Source organism: Podarcis bocagei, assembly GCF_964188305.1.
Source record: "Podarcis bocagei genome assembly, chromosome: 2".
NCBI lineage: Eukaryota > Metazoa > Chordata > Lepidosauria > Squamata > Lacertidae > Podarcis > Podarcis bocagei.
The window spans coordinates 90,151,169-90,167,986 of record NC_138126.1 but is presented as its reverse complement, the minus strand read 5'-3'; the positions used below and the strand labels follow the sequence as shown (position 1 = coordinate 90,167,986).

The 16,818-nt window shown below is 45.9% G+C and overlaps 1 protein-coding gene across 3 annotated transcripts; it reads left to right on the top strand.

The window, feature by feature from the left end:
- Positions 1–3,442: 3,442 nt before the first annotated feature.
- Positions 3,443–13,823, top strand: LOC308582038 (G-protein coupled receptor 54-like). 3 transcript variants are annotated; one of them, XM_081184848.1, is made up of 6 exons: positions 3,443–4,072; positions 4,624–5,015; positions 9,570–9,694; positions 10,515–10,650; positions 11,503–11,741; positions 13,170–13,823. In XM_081184848.1, the coding sequence occupies exons 2-6, from the start codon at positions 4,712–4,714 to the stop codon at positions 13,404–13,406; spliced, it is 1,041 nt and encodes a 346-aa protein (XP_081040974.1). In that variant the 5' UTR covers positions 3,443–4,072; positions 4,624–4,711; the 3' UTR covers positions 13,407–13,823. The 3 variants fall into 3 exon arrangements, with proteins under 3 accessions (XP_081040974.1, XP_081040972.1, XP_081040973.1); XM_081184846.1 differs by having other exon boundaries at positions 13,041–13,823; XM_081184847.1 differs by lacking the exon at positions 3,443–4,072 and adding an exon at positions 4,095–4,379 and having other exon boundaries at positions 13,041–13,823.
- The last annotated feature ends 2,995 nt before the right edge of the window (positions 13,824–16,818 follow it).

Below are 16,818 nucleotides of genomic sequence, written 5' to 3'. Positions count from 1 at the left end.
TTTAGTTCTGACTCAGATGTCTGCTGTTCTCTTTGGGGGACAGTCTATGTTCTTGAGAATTATCCTGCTGGCTTTACATCATGATGCATACAACTTTACAAAAAGGTCTGTGAGGGAGCTCTGTACGACACTTCTGGATCAGAGATAGGGCCAAGTCATATTGGTGTGTTCTGAATATGAGTTGAATGCATACTCATAGCATTCAGCTGGTTGAAGTGACTGTGATCACTCATGCCCACCTTGCAACTCAACTCACATTTATCAATTGTAGCCTAAGCACATCTGGAGGACCACAGGCTCCCCAGGTCAGTCCAGGAAGACTGTACTATCTCATTCTGGTCTATCCATAGACCAGACCAGAGGTGTCTATATTCAAGCCAGCCTGCAAGAAACATGCTCTCTAATCCCAGGTGCAGGAAAGTTCAAGAATATCCAGGAATCTGATCTCACAGCAGGTACATTGGCATGCAGGTCTGGGGACTGAGCCATCATTTACAATGATCTAGATTGAGGGAAGGTGATATCAGACAGACCCAGAGATTGAGCAATCCATGAGGCATTGGCAATCCAGTGTGGTGCAGCCTCTAGAGGGGTCAGACTAGGTCCGGGGAGATCCAGGCTCAAGTCCTCATGACACTCAGCCACAAACCTTTTGAGGGAGCTGCTGTTTTTCAGTACAATCCAGCTCACAAGGTTGCTTTGAGATTAAAAATAATAATGGTTCATGTATGCACAGTGGCGTAGCGTAGGGGGTGCAGGGGGGGCCGGCCGCACCGGGCGCAACATCTGGGGGTTAGGGTTAGGGGGCGCAAATCCACGGGTTAGGGGGCGCAAATTACTTGCCTTGCCCCGGGTGCTGACAACCCACGCTACGCCACTGTGTATGCAACTTTGAGCTTCTTGGAAGTATAGCTGTGGTAGCCACAGTAGTCCTTGGCAGGTATTTGCTTTGACACCTTGGTTCTAAATTAATCTGAGGGGAACTGAGGAAGAGAAGTTCAATCAAAAGCAAGCTCTTTTGATGGGCCAATTGAATTCTCACCATGAGTGCTTATGAGCCACTAAGAAAAGGAGTAGCTGTGGTAGTCTCATCAGGTATTTGCTTAGACACTTTGGTTCTAAATTAACTTGAGGAAGGCAGAGAGAAGCTCCATCATAAGCAAGCTTTGGAGAGAGGCAGAGACCAAGGGTGTGTTCACATTGCCACCTTACAGTGCAGCACAGTTGTTTATCCCCTGAGGTGCTTTACTGCTCTTCCGCTCCCCACCAGCTGTTCACATCAGTACAGCTTAATTAGTATGAGGTTCATTTTTGCTTGTTTACACAAACAAATTAGTAACAGCTTAAGGAATCCAATCAGCGTGAAGCTGGTTTGAGAAATGAGGCAGTACAGGATACATATGCATTTTGGATCATGCTGTGTGAATATGGATTAAAAACCCAGCACTGGAGATGCAGTAAGTGCACGGCAAAGAGGAGCTGAATGTGGTCCAAGGGTAGAACAGGACTGTGCACTTGGCTTCCTCCCATTTTGTTATTTCCCCACTCTCTCCCCTTCCTCATTCAAGCACCTTGTCGTCTGCCCTTATACTTCATTACCAATATGGCTCTGCCTCATTGTGTGCTTTCCCATCCTTAGTGCCTCTTTGCTTATTGAGGTCTTTATGCCAGCATGTGTCACCATGGCACTGGAACTAAGAGGCCTATGAAAAGCTCTTCCAAAGAAATCATAGAAGGGAATGGATGGAGAGAATGCTGTGCCTTATTAGCAAATGAAGAAGAAGAGAATATTGAGCAGCCCCCCCCCCAAAAAAGAGATGAGACAGTCATCTCTCGGTAAAATTGGCTTAGGATGAAAAGCAAATAAAGAAGCACTTGGACATTTCTATATCAGGAAGCCACTCATACCTTTCAGAAGCATTCAAGAGAGAAGATAAGCTTCTTCCTGAGAATGGTTGCTATTCTAGGTGGTCATTCATTCATTCATTCATTCTTCATTTGTAGAAACTGGAGATATTGGGGGTGGAGGGACGGGGCGGGGGAAAGAAAAACAATGCTCTTATACAGTATTAGTTAAGAGGCTGGAAAGCAGATGCCTCAGGGGTGAAGGACAAATACTCATTTGGAGGGGATGAGACTATCAAAATAAGTGGAGTGGCAAAAGTAAGAGCCAATGCATGTAAAAGGGTATGATCTTTGAAGGACCTGGCTGAGGTTGGTTGCTTAGGTCTGCCTTGTTCCCCAAACAGAGGTGGTTCCTATAATAAATTCATGCCCTAATTATAAAACAGAAGATGACCCTCTCCCTGTGTACCATGGGAAGGGCTCTTCTCCAAACCTTGCTTCAGGTTTGAAGAACTTCCTGACAGTAAGAGCTGTAAGAGTAAGAGTAATGTTTAGGTCTTCCTAAACATTAGGAAGAACTTCCTGACAGTAAGAGCTGTTCGACAGTGGAATTTGCTGCCAAGGAGTGTGGTGGAGTCTCCTTCTTTGGAGGTCTTTAAGCAGAGGCTTGACAACCATATGTCAGGAGTGCTCTGATGGTGTTTCCTGCTTGGCAGGGGGTTGGACTCGATGGCCCTTGTGGTCTCTTCCAACTCTATGATTCTATGATTCTATGATTCTAGGTATCAGAAGCTTGAGAATCCCTTCGGATCAAGTGTTGGAAACAAACAGTGGAGGCATAGGTTCAATCTGTGTCAGGCCATGAAGGTGCCAATCTTTTCCAAGCTTGATTTACCCTCAGAGGCTTGTTGTGATTGGGGCAGGAGGGGACCTAGAATCCCCCTCATTATATAACCCCATTCACTATAAGGGGGGGGGCGGAGCACAGCATGTGTTGAAGGTTGGTCTATAGATGTTTTGGTTGTTTAAGCAAATGAGAGATTCCTACTCACAGGCTACCATTTCAAACAATTACTAGGCAAGGAGCCAACATTTGTCCATGTAGCTCAGTACTGTCTAGCTACACCTACCATCCCCAACCTGGTGTCCTCTAGACATTTTGGACTGCAACTCCCATAATCCCTGTCCGCTGGCCATGCTGTCTGGAACTGATGGGACTTTGAGTCTCACAACATTGGAAGGGCCACAAGCTAGGGAAGACTGGTCAGCAGAAATCTAGGATCTGCAGAAGAAGTTTTTCCCCCTTCACCTACTGCTGAAGTGCTTTCACTTGGAGATACCCAGATTCGAACCTGAGTCCTTCTGAAATGCAAGCCATTTATTTAAAAGGGAGCAGGGAACTCAGCAAGGATTTATTTTTTTAAATGGGTTTTCTTGAACTTTAGGTACTTATGGGGGTTTTTTTGCAAATAAAATAAAGATTTTGTTCATTTTTTAATTGTGCAGGATAGTGTGCTTAACCCTAACTGAAAGTTTTCAGAAATGCTGAAAAGGAAAACCAGCCCCCCACTCACTCACCCACCCACCCACCCAATAACTCACAGTCCCATTCACACTGTCAAATAATCCAAATATGCAGGAAAACCGGGAAAGTTTTTTGTGTCATGGATTCATAAAATTGTGGAGTTGGAGGGGATCCTCAGGGTCAACCCGTTGCAAGTTGTTGGTTCAGTTCAGTACCTCTGCAGAAAGAAGTAAGGCTTGTGATTCCTTCCTCGATTTAAATCAGAGAGGACCACGGAAAACACCCAAAGTCATCTCAGGAAAATAGTGGCCTCTGTGTTCTCACCGAGTAACTTTCAGGGAGACCTCTGGAGTCCTCCCGTCCGCCAGACTCACATTTCTAAGAGTCCACGTTCGATCTCCTCGCTCTCTTTTCGCCTCTGCTTTCCCGCTCTGCGGGAGGGGTTGCAGCCGAGCCGCCGTGTGATACAGAGTATGGTCTTCTTCATTTCTGCCAAACACTTGCACGCAACGCGTGGATCCTTTCTGCTGTGCACGTGCCTGCCGCTCCCTTCGTCCCGGACTGGGCATCTTCAAGCCTCCCCCGCGCACTTGTGGACTGCACCCCTGGGAGCCAATCAGAGCCGCCTCTTCCTCCCCTCATCGGCAAGTTCAGCTTGCTTGCGGTGCCTCTCCTTGGGTGCAGAGCCCAGCGTCGGTCAGGGTAAGTCCCGGGAAGGATGCTGCGCCAAAGGAGGCGGGTGGTAAAGAAGGAGTTGGTACAGGAAGGAGCTCAGGACCCCCCAGCGTAGTGGAAAGGGCAGAAGGAGAGAAGGAGAGAGAGCTGCCAGCACGCTGTGGTGCAGATGAGGGTGAAGGGGTGTGCGGAGGTCTCTGTTCTGGCACAGGAGAAGGATTGCAGGGATAATGGGATCAACTCAGAGAGAACCCACCAGCGCAAAAGATGCTCTTTTGCCAACCCCACCGCTAATAGTTGCTGCATCACTTGCTACTGCCCCTGAGCCTGAAAGGTATGAGAAACCTTAGGAAGCTTCTTAATTGTTTTTTTCCTTCCACCCAAAGACCTGCTGAAGCTTTGAAGTTTAACGGGGGATGTCTCCTTTCCCTACATTTGGCAGCCAACGCTATTCCTGCCAGGACTTTGCAAGTCACCCCCCCTCTCCTGTGGCTAAGAAGAAATTGATCACCCTTGGGACATCAGTAGTTGCTTTAGTCCCTGCTACATCATCTCTCTGTCTCTCTCTCACCTTTCAGATAAATTAGTAAGACTTCCCACCCACATTGCTTAGGAAGGAAGGCTGCCTAGGTAGGGTTGTTGTGGGTCCTCCCCTTCGCTCCAGGAATGGAGGCTGAGCTTTTGCCTTCCGAGGCCTGGTCCAGCGGGACAGCAGAACCCACCACGCCCTGGTTGATGGAGCTTAGCAGTGTTGGGCCCAGCACAGATGGTGCCCTCCCAGTTGGGATGCAGCTGTGGATCTTCAACAGCAGTGGAGAAGAGGACACCTCACCCCCGTTTCTGACCGATGCCTGGCTTGTGCCTGTCTTCTACGCCCTCATCATGCTGCTTGGTCTGGTGGGGAACTCACTGGTCATCTATGTCATCAGCAAGCACCGCCAGATGCGCACAGCCACCAACTTCTACATTGGTGAGTGAACCCTGCCTGCTTGTTTTCCTGTGCTCTAGGCTTGCCCCACGACCACCTTGACTGCTGACCGGTGTCTTGGGTGGAAAAGAAGGAGTGTAAAACTTCTTCCAACTCTCCTCTCTGATCTTCTTCAACCTGCCACATGTCACAGTGACCAGACATGACTTTAGGCTTCTGTTATGCCAGAGAGTGCCCATCCGTCCTAACCAGGATTGCTAATGGAATATTTCATATCCCCAGTATGCACAGCCCTTTCCCAATGTTACCGCCAGTTCTTCCATAACATAAACAGGACAGGAAAGGCTGTTGAAAACTAATCTCATAGTGAATTTGCCAGACATGCCTTCTCCACTAGGTGTGGTAAATAAAGTATTACCTATTATTGGTCAGCCTCCCACTGCTAAGACAATTCAGTCTTGATTGCATTTTACTGATTCCGCAGACAGATGGCTAAAATACCCATCCATCCCAATTTGCTGACAATGCCAAGGTTGCAGGTTCAATTTCAATCCCCATACGGGGCAACTGCATATCCCTGCATTGCAGGGGGGTGGACTGGATGATCCTTAGGGTCCCTTCCAACCTTATAATTCTAAGAGCTTCTTTTAAAATAGTTTATTTCTGGCTTTGAAATATACATTATCAGTTTGAAAATCTCAGAAAAAACACATTAGTCGCAGATTAACAGTCTTGAGTTGGGACATTGTAAAATACGGGGCAGCCAAAGAAGGCAACTCAAGCTCCCCGAGAGAGAGTTCATAATACTGCCAGAGAGGAGAAGGATGCAAAGGGCTGAGATGCAGGACTGCACAAAAGGAGCTCTGGGAGGAAGGCTGCAGCAGCAGGACTAACACAGACCTGATCCTCAATTCTCCTGCAGGTTTTCGCTGCCACCCAGACCCATGTGAAATAAATGGCACGGTTAGGTTGCACTCGAGAATGATCTCCTTTCTCTTCCCTCCTCCCAACCTTTAGTACAATAGAATTAAAGGAAGTGGACATTGGTCTCAATCAACATTGTAGTAACTGCTTGGAATTGTCCGTTTGGTGGCTGCAATTGTGACAGTTTCAGATTGCCTTATGTGCAGTTGTGCAGCCCAAGTGTAGTACTGTATCTAAGAGCTTCTAAGAATACATTTATGGTCCATAGTGACCTGTAGCCTCCTGCTTGCACAGTTCCTGGTATCTAACTTGTTCTGATGTCTTCCAGTGATTATCTACAATCAGGGGAAGAGAATCTTACTCTCCTCTATGCTCATCAGGTATCTTCAGTGCACTTGCTCTAACTTTAAAATAATCGCGGATGTAACTTATCTTCAAGATGTATGTTGATTTACCAAAAGAAAATACTGCAAATTGGTATATTACTTAATGTGTTTTTTCCATTATTTACTATACAAATTTGGTGCCCTGATATAACAACTCTCACAATTTCATAGCTCTCCATGTACTATCAACATATTTAGATTGCGTGCCACAGTTATAGTGTCTACTTTGAAGTAAGTCCCACTGAGTTCAGCGTTGAATATAGTGGGACTCTGTTCTGAGAAAACATGCAAAGGAACCCTCGGGAGCTCACTTTAAGCGCCTGAATTTTTCTTTTGAACCGTGTCCTTACCTTCCTCCACCTACAATTCTAGGTTTGGAGCAGGCAGGCATAGTCTGAGGGAAACAGCTTCATGGGACCAGTAACAGGCTTAATTAAGTTTGAGGGCTGGAGATTCACCATCCAGATATATAAGCTTGTTCTTTTAAAAGGCAAGCATTTTACCCATTAAACAGATGCCAGGGGAGGGGGCAGAACACACAGGTATCTCAGTGCTAGATGCAAATTCAGTACACAACAGCAACAGGAACACAGTACAGTGGTACCTCAGGTTGCAGACGCTTCAGGTTACAGACGCTTCAGGTTACAGACTCTGCTAACCCAGAAATAGTACCTCGGGTTAAGAACTTTGCTTCAGGATGAGAACAGAAATTGTGCAGCGGTGGCGCAGCGGTAGCAGGAGGCTCCATTAGCTAAAGTGGTACCTCAGGTCAAGAACAGTTTCAGGTTAAGAATGGACCTCCAGAATGAATTAACCCGAGGTACCACTGTACAACATGCACATTATGATTGTGGGAGCAAGAGGTTTCCCTCCCTTTTGTGCTCAGTTTCCTTAAATGTTTAAACTGCCCGAGAAACATCTACAACTCACTGGTTGGAGCTTTAGTTTAATTTAAGTAGTTTGTTTATACATTTATATCCTACCCTTCCTCCCTAAGGCAGCAGATGAGAAGTGATAAAACATCTTCAAAATATTTCAAAAAGCTAAACAGAGATGCAAATTTGCTGCCTGATGAGCCATACTACAGCTGTTCAACAAGGACAGTATAAAGGGAAGCTCCCCATGGTTTCACATTTTCAATTTCCTTGAGCTAGCCAAGGGATTCAGCCAATATAATGTGTGAAGCTGGTCAGCGTCTGCATCCAAAGCATAGTTGGTGAGTCTAGATGAGAAATCCCCACTTGCAGTCCTTAGCACAGAAAGTGTTTCTTTGTCTGATTACCACGATCCACCACCCTGCCCTCTGCTTTTCCTTAGTGTGTGAAGACTGTCAGTATTTTGCATGGTCTAGTTTAGTTTGTTTTCCATCTCACAATCATTGTTAGGCTTTCCATTATTAGTGTGAAGGCTTGTATCTCATCAAAAATAGTTTTGTGACTGCTCTAGACAGAAGTTGTATACTATTCCTCTTCTGAGCTATTTTCCAGTCCCATTCTCCGTCATTACTGTGGTCTGTTATTGGTCCTCCTCCCTACCTAGATTTACCCTATTACCGGTATACCCTGGACCCATTCTCCATTTTCATGAATGCAACTATTTTCTAACATTCTTTTACCAAAAGCTGCATCTAACTAGCTGCAACCTGCTCTCAGGGCACTTTCACACTATCACTTTTTCAGGTGGGATTCAGACACATACAGTACTAGCAATTTCAGGTTGCACAGTTCTAGTTGATTGAGTGGTCTTTTGCGACAAATCTGCTTCCCCAAAAGACTGGATTTATTTGCAATAAGGAAAGTGATGGGAAAGTTATGGGATAACACTTGCTTTGATGCAAGGTCACCTAATTGCCCAGGAGCCAGCATTGTCTAATCTCTCTGCAAACAAATCAGTGTGAATGCTCAATAAACAGGTCACCTGGAAGTCCTCAGCCCTATTTTTTGTGCATTAAATATCCCGGTATTTTTTTAAATTAGTTAATTTTATTAAAACTTTTATTTAAAAATTGCAGTACAGCTCTGTCTGCTGCTGCCAAAATATCACAGAATGATCACCCCAATCCTCAATCCCACATCACTGTCATGTTGGCTCACCAAATATCCTCAAATATCCTGGTATGTGTAGGGATACATTGGTGCAATTGCTTAATTTTAAAGTGTTATTGAAATAAAACACCATCACCACCTGCACTTGCAGTTCTGGAAGCAGTTTTATACAGGAACTGTGCAAAGATACCACAGGACTAACTAGCAACAACAGCCCTTGTCTCAATGTTCCTTTATTCTGGAGCGTTCAAGGGGCTCCATCAGAAATGTCACTATTCCAAAATTCTGGATGCAGTGAGCATCCAGTGAGCAACATGACGCAGAATATTATTTGTTTGTTTGTTTGTTTGTTTCATTTTTAAGTGCCACAATTCTTCCTAAAAGAGCCTGGAGCAGTAAGCCACAAAGCAAAGGAATTGTGAATTGTAAAAACATTTCAAAACAATCACATGCCTCCACAGCAAATGATAGAAACTTTCATAGAGCTGGAAGGAACCCATTGGTCATCTAGTCTAACCCTCTGCAATGCAGGAATCTCGGCTAAAGCATCCATGGCAGATGGCCACCCAACCTCTGCTTAAAAACCTCCAAGGAAGGAGAGTCCACCACCTCTTGTGGGAGGCTCTTCCACTGCCTAACAGCTTTTACTGCCAGATAGTTTTTCCGAATGTTTAGTCGGAATCTCCTTTCTTGTAACTTGAAGCCATTGCCTCAAGTCCTACCCTCAAGAGCAGTAGAAAACTAGCTTGCTCCATCTTCCATACCATTTTAAGGTTTCCAGGAGCAGTATCTTTAAGCCATTACATGCCTCAGGAAACAGAAACCTTTTATAAATTGCTCCTGTATGTGATGGTGATGATGTTACTAAGAAACTTTTTATTGTTTATATGTTACCCATTTGATTGGATTTTTATTAATAACAAAGGCAGTAAGATGGAGGGAGGCAGTAACAGGAACTTCCCACTGCAACCAATACCGATTCAAGCACATGCGTGTGTGATCTTTATTTAGTGGTGTAGCGTGGGGGGTGCAGGGGGGGCGGCCGCACCGGGCGCAACATCTGGGGGGGGCGCTCGCACTCGCACCTCCAGTGGAAGAGACTTGAGTGCTAAAATCCACGGGTTAGGGGGCGCAAATTACTTGCCTTGCCCCGGGTGCTGACAACCCACGCTACGCCACTGTCTTTATTGAGCCTATTATACCTAAGTCCCATGCTGATGTTGACTCTGTATCTTTTGCAGCAAACCTGGCTACCACTGACATAATTTTCTTAGTGTGCTGCGTTCCCTTCACCGCCACACTCTATCCCCTCCCCAGCTGGGTGTTTGGGGACTTCATGTGCAAATTCGTCAACTATTTGCAGCAGGTGAGCTTGAATGGTGGAAGAATCTATGTGTGATATTTTAGTGGATTTACGATATTACGTGTGTTGCAGTGAGGGCAAGTGTGATGGCCTGGGATTCGGACTCGGAGGCTGAACCTGAGGAATCCCAGCCTGCACAGGAGTCCCCGCCTCCAGAACCAGCTGAGCTGGGGCTGGGGCTTGAGCCTGAAGGGTCCTCACCTGTGCTGGATCCTCAGGTGCAGGCACCAGCTGAGTCTGCTCTGGCCCCTGAGGTGATGGAGGACCCATTGCCTGCAGGTGCTCCATTCTCAGCCCCGTCAGGGGAAGCTGAGGTTGCCTCTGGGTCCGGTAACCCTCCAGCCTCTCCTGAGCTGCAGAAGCTCAGGGCAGAGAGGCAGAGGGAACTAAATTCCCGCAGGAGGAGTGCTTGCCTCCAGGCCAGGAGAGGCGAGTCACCTGTGGACCGGGGCCGCCCTATGCCTCGGGGCAGATAAAAGCCAGTCAGCCCCAGTCCCAGGTTGCAGGAGCAACATTGTTGGTAGCCTGTTCCTGCCTGCACCCTGTCCTGCTCTTCTGCCAGAGTTCCTGACCTCACCCGACTCCCTGCCTTGGACCCAGCTTCAGCTTTGACGGACAGCCTCCATACCGCACCCTTGAATTCAGGCTGGACTCGGACCTCACTGCACGGTTAACTCTCGGGACCAGCACAGCGAGTCTCTGTGCACTGTATATCATACATATGTGTGCAGCTGTTTGGGAACAGTGCCTTTCCCATGAAGGGGGTGGAGGTGTGCTGGAGTCTCATATGGTCTCCCTTACCAGTTGTTTCTTTTTTCACCAGGTGACTGTGCAGGCTACGTGCATCACTCTAATGGCGATGAGTATGGACCGCTGCTATGCCACACTGTACCCACTGAAATCACTCCGTTATCGGACCCCCCAGGTAGCCATGGCAGTCAGCTTTGCGATCTGGATTGGTGAGTGAGGGCAGCAAAGTCTATGAACACAAATTTATGGGGAAGAAAGGGGCTGGCGCTTGCTTGATACGGAGGAGCCAGGTAAACTTAAATCCTAACCCATCCAGTTTGGTATTCCTGGCATCAGGCTTGTCACTCAGCATCTAAGCAAGTACCAGCTTCTTTATTGACTCTTTGGTGTACGCATTTACTTTGGTCAATAAAGAAGAAGTTGGTACTTGCTTACATGCTAATACCAACTTCTTTATTGACCAAAATAGCTAATTTCATGGGCTATAGTCCACTTCATCAGATGCATCACATGCAACCCTCTGTTAGCAGGTATTTTTACATGTGGGTATACTTAACCGTCCAGGGGTCCTTTACCGTATCTCTTTTTTTACCTTTTATAGAGAATAATCATACACAGTGAGGTGAGAGAGTAATGGGGTGCAAAAAATACAGATTGTCATAATTTCTTTAAAGCACACATGTGTGTAAGATGAGTGCAGTAACCATTCATAAATCAGTACTGGTAACAGAAACACAATGACATTGGGAAGTTAATTAACACCCTGCAGTACATTAAGAAATAAGCAGGCTATAAGCAGGTGGTTCCAGTGTCTTCACTGGCTCTAACGTTCACTTCAGTTGCTGTCAAAATCCTGCTCTCACCTTTTCTTCACAGGCCCACTCCTATTTACTGAAGAACAAGATCTGCCTTAATCACATGGTATCCGAATAAGGCCTGGTTTGTTTATTGTTGCTCGTTGATGTTATTTTGATCTCTGTAGGTTTTGCTTTGATCTCTGCAGGTTACAAGATGGAGCATCGCTGCATAGGAGCTTGACATCTGTGTCTTTGACCCCCTAGGTTCCTTCATTCTCTCATTGCCCATGGCTGTGTACCATCGCACTGAGGTCGGCTACTGGTATGGCTTACGCACCTACTGTATTGAGGCATTCACCAGCAAGAGCCAGGAGCAAATCTTCATTCTATACACTTTCTTGGCTGTCTATCTGTTGCCCCTCCTCACTATCTGCCTTTGCTACTCTATTATGATCAAGCGCCTTGGACGCCCTGTGGTGGAACCCATGGACCATGATTACCAGGTAAGTCGGTGGACAGAAATTGAATGGCCACCCTGTTTCTTGTTGGGCTTTCACAACTGTCACCCTATACACGTCACAGGCAAATTTTCAATTTCGCTATTCTAAAGGAGACCTATGAAATCTATACCAAATTGCTGAAAGACAGACAAAGTACTAAACACCTAGGGGAGGAGTCAACTAACAAGCCCTGTCAATGGGGCTGGATTAACCATTACGCAAAAGACACATGTGCTTAGGGCATCAAGGGAAGGGGGAGGACGACAAAAAATTTCCATTGCTGAATTTACCATGGGCCATATGGTGCAGCTGGGAAAAAAATGGCCTCCACAATAAATGAAAAAATTACATATATATCTGTGCAAGAATAAAAAGAAATAATAATAATAATAATAATAATAATAATAATAATAATAATAATAATAGAGATTAATGATATACAACAAAATATATAACAAAATTAAAATCTGGTAAACTGCCACTTGGTCCACCAAGGCTCACATGTTTATATTTTGAATTAGATATCTATGGGGGCACCAAAATCTTTTAAGTGCTTAGGGCCTCTAAAGGTCTTAATCTGGCCCTGCCTGTCAACATAAATCCTGCACAAGGACTGATTTTTATTATATTTTTAATTTTCATTGTATTTTAAATATTTTGTTCAAGTCCTCCCAGAGTGGCTGGGAAAACCCAGCCAGATGGGTGGGGTATAAATATTATTATTATTATTATTATTATTATTATTATTATTATTATTATTATTCCACTTGCATAATGGGTCTTTCCCGCCTCCCCTCCAGGCCTCCTGTTTGGTGGGTGGTGATTAGGGGGGTCGGGAGAACCCTTGGAACAAGGCGTGTGGGGAGGAGAGAGGGGGGTCATTCCACCTGCTAAGCCGAAAGGCTTTCACTGATGGAACCAGTAGAAGAGCAGGACGTCAAATTCCTCCCCTATTCTCTTATCGTGTAGCAAGTTTCCAAAAAGGGCAACTAAAATGATCAAGGGGTTGGAGCAGCTCCCTTATGAGGAAAGATTACAACATTGGGGGCTTTTCAGTTTAAAAAAATGATCGGGGGGGGGCATGATAGAAATTTATAAAATCATGCATGGCATGGAGAAAGTGGATCTCCCTCTCTCCTAATGCTGTGTGGGCAGAGTGCTGTTACCCGCATGTCCTGTTTTCAGGCTCCCAATAGGCATCTGAGAACAGGACGCTGGGTTTAGATGGGCTTTTGGTGTGATCCACCAGGGCTCTTCCTATTCTCTAACACTGGGTGGACCACCTGTGCCTTTTCTGTTCAGTCCCAACAGGTGCAACACATGTCTGAGCGCTCAGCTGCCATGAGGGCCAAGATTTCCAAGATGGTGGTGGTGATTGTGCTGCTGTTCACCATTTGCTGGGGTCCTATCCAGCTTTACTTGCTCTTCCAGGGCTTCTACCGCCACTTCCAGGCCAACTATGAGACCTACAAGATCAAGACGTGGGCCAATTGCATGTCATATGCCAACTCGTCTCTCAACCCCATTGTCTATGCTTTCATGGGAGACAGCTTCCGCAAATCCTTCAAGAAGGCTTTCCCCTTCCTGTTCCGGCAGCGGGTTGGGGACAATGGCGTGCACTCAGGCTGCCGCAATGCGGAAGTGAAATTTGTCATGGAGGGAACTTAACCCTTTCGCCTGACCTGGCTTCTGTCATGAACGATTCTGCCTGGTCTGCACTGCCAAAGGATGCCGAGAAGGACAAAGACGTAGAGCAAGATGACCTGTAAGCCATCAAGTGTCTCACAGAGAGCAATTTGTGGTTATTTCAATACAATAACCAGAACACTTAGTTCATTGATACACGATAATAATGCCTTGGGGGAAGGTCTGATTGTGGATTTTAGTTTTAACTTAAATGATGCAGGAATCTGAACTGAAGTGCTATGCCACAAGATTAGCAGAAGCAAGCCTCTCTTTTTGTGTTTGTGGAGTGGATAACATGAGTGTACTCTGCCTTCTTCAAAACATGGTTTTGTGTTTGGCACTCCATCTTGGATTTATTCTGGACCTTCAAATGTCAGAATAAAGCTTTTTCAAACTGCATTTCCTCCGAGGCTTAAATACATTTACAACCTGTGTTTCCCAGGTTCTACTCATCCGGCACTGTAACCACTACACCACACTGCCACAGGCCCAGCAGCATAGGTTCCATTGTCCATACCACTGCAGACAGACATTAGATAGTAGCAACCTCCTTTTAAGATGTTTCATCTTTCTCCTGCCATGAAGATGGGATAATACAGAGGTCAAAAAGCACAAAATGTTCCTTCTCGTCATTCTCATTAGAAGGTGTTGCGTAGGCAGGTTGAAGTGAGCAGTAGCCACAATAATTTCACCCGAAGTTCTGGAAAATTACATTATCAACAGCTATTGCTCCTCCTGGTGGGTTCATTCTGCACATTGTTCTGTGTTCTCAAGGGCCACCTACTGGTTGATGTTTCAGTCTGCAGTCCTGTTGCTTATATGGGAACTTCCATAGCTGTCAACTTACAGATTTGAAAATAAGGGACCAGCAGCCTCGAAAATAAGGGATCAGCAGCCAAAAAAATGGATTTTAGTCAACCAGCTGAAATACAAAGTTAATAGGGACCAGATAATTTTGGAGAGCAGTGCTGGTTTTTAGCCCTTCATTTCCAGAGGTTGCTGCTCAAGACACCAGCTGATGAAACACTGCAATTAAATAACTACAAGCAGCAGCCACTTCTCGCGCAAAACGAAGTCCAAGCTACGAAGATGCTGCTGCAGTTCTGTATCTTTTCTCTCGTGCTCCATCTGCAGCTCTCAGTTCCATCAGGCGGGGCTGGAGGAAGGGGGGGGGGAAATAGTGCCCGAAGTAAACCCACAGATCAGACCATCTATGCTAGTCTACCACTAAGCACTTGCGGTCCTTCCTCCGCTTTCCCTTTCTATGGTTAGCCCTTGGAGCACCTGCCCGCGCCTCCGCCTCCACCTCCTCTCTCTGAACTGCTTTCTCTATAGTTGCCCTCACTCTCCTCTCAAGGCTCCTCAGCAATACATAGGCCGCGCCAGGCTGCCCATCTCATCTGGGTCCTTCGGTGGCGCAGCCACAGTACGGCCTAGTGGGAGCGGCGGGGGGCAGAGGGGAGGCCCCAGGCAGAGACGCTCAGTTTGGCGGCCGCGAGGAGGATGGTGGCGGAAGGGCCCGAGGCACCCGCCAGTCCCAGCGGGAAGGGGCTCCCGGGGGCCGAGGCTGGTGAGAGGAGGCCAGAGGGGGGCGGACCGGGCAGCCAGGCAACACAGTTGGAGCCTCCCTCCTCCCTGGCTGGCAGGGAGGGAGGGAGAGGAGCTGCTTCCTTTGAAACCCGGGAAATTTAAGGGACATCATCAATAAGGGACAGCAGTGGGACACGGCACTGGGATACGGGAGTTTCCCGCCAAATAAGGGACAGTTGACAGCTATGATGGGAACTCAGTGAGGCTTCTCAGTAAAAATGCCTGGGATTGTGCTGTTAATACCCAATTAATCTGGAATGCACATTTTAAAAAGGTCCAAACTAAGCACATTGGTGCCCAAAGAAAAACTGCTTTTATGTAGCCATTGTTAACACTTTGTTAAGATGTAAGTAGTCAGCCTTAGGGCTGCCATGAGGGTCTTCCTTTAAAGAAGCTCAACCGTTTTGGGTGGTCCTGGTTTTTACTTTTTGAAATATGACAACCCTAGTCGACCTCCTTACTGTGCTGCAGGTTCTATGGAGAAGGAAATGTTTTTTGCAGACTAGCAAGAATCCATGTGGGGTTTCGTGAGTGCATATATGTGCATCTGTTTCTGTTCATCAACTTCCTGTTTCCCCTTGTATAAATCAGCAGGAAGGAGGAGGAAGAGGGAAGAACTAGAACTGGTTCGCTACACTGGTCATTGGCCCTGGCTCCACCTACTATTACTCTCTCTGCCTTCTGTCCTGCCAGTTCTAATGGGCACTAGCTGTTACTGTTAGTTATCACAGTGGTTAAGTATAAGATCCTATGCACACTTACTTAGAGTGTGCATTAGATTCAGTAGGACTGACTTATAAGAAAACATGCGTAGAAGTGGGGTTATGTCAGTAGCCCAGTCAGAGACAAGGAACCATAGGGATTACATGAACAGGAGATTGGAAACATGTGCCTGTGGTTGTCCTGGAGCATATTCTCTGTAGCTTGCAAAGCTCCTCACTTTGCTTGGCTAATGTGCCTAACATCTTTGCAACCCACAGAGAAGGTATTCCAAAACAACTAAAGGTGCAGGTACCTGATTTCCTATAGCCAGTAAGTGGTTTATTTGCATGTTTATAAAATATTTAGAGCCTATGTCTGAACCTTCATTTTCAAGGCAGTTTATACAACACTTCTTCTTCTTCTTCTTTAAACACATTAAAAGAGGAATAACGGAACCGAAATGTAAAAGCAGAATAGTACAGTAAAAAGAATAGAATTATACAGGCAATAACTACGGAGGCCACTTTCATATCATCAAGGAAGTGCATTAACTGGAAAAGAATAATAATGAGAGCCCAGTTTTGTAGACTTCCTAACTATGGTGAAGGTATATTGTATTTCTGTTTAAATTATAGTCATTATTTCTAAATTTGCATGTAGAAGAGGATGTGTAGAGATGCAAATTTGGAAATAATGACTACAGTTTAAACAGAAATACAGTGCATATTATCCAGATTTCATCTCCATTTTAAATGCATTTTGAACACATTTTAACACTGCCAGCCACTCAAATAAAGGGGACAGTCCCTGAAAGTCATGCAAAACCTTAAACTTTTTATATCCTTCATTGTGTGGTAAGAAGAAGAAGAAGAAGAAGAAGAAGAAGAAGAAGAAGAAGAGGAGGAGGAGGAGTTTGGATTTGATATCCCGCTTTATCACTACCCGAAGGAGTCTCAAAGCGGCAAACATTCTCCTTTCCCTTCCTCCCCCACAACAAACACTCTGTGAGGTGAGTGGGGCTGAGAGACTTCAGAGAAGTGTGACTAGCCCAAGGTCACCCAGCAGCTGCATGTGGAGGAACGGAGACGTGAACCCGGTTCAC

Bases quoted from the DNA above. Each gene is read 5' to 3' on its own strand.
- LOC308582038 (XM_081184846.1), top strand. From the start codon at position 4,712: ATGGAGGCTGAGCTTTTGCCTTCCGAGGCCTGGTCCAGCGGGACAGCA. The intron at 5,016-9,569 runs GTGAGTGAACCC...TATCTTTTGCAG, and splicing joins AGCCACCAACTTCTACATTG to CAAACCTGGCTACCACTGAC. The intron at 10,651-11,502 runs GTGAGTGAGGGC...TTGACCCCCTAG, and splicing joins CAGCTTTGCGATCTGGATTG to GTTCCTTCATTCTCTCATTG.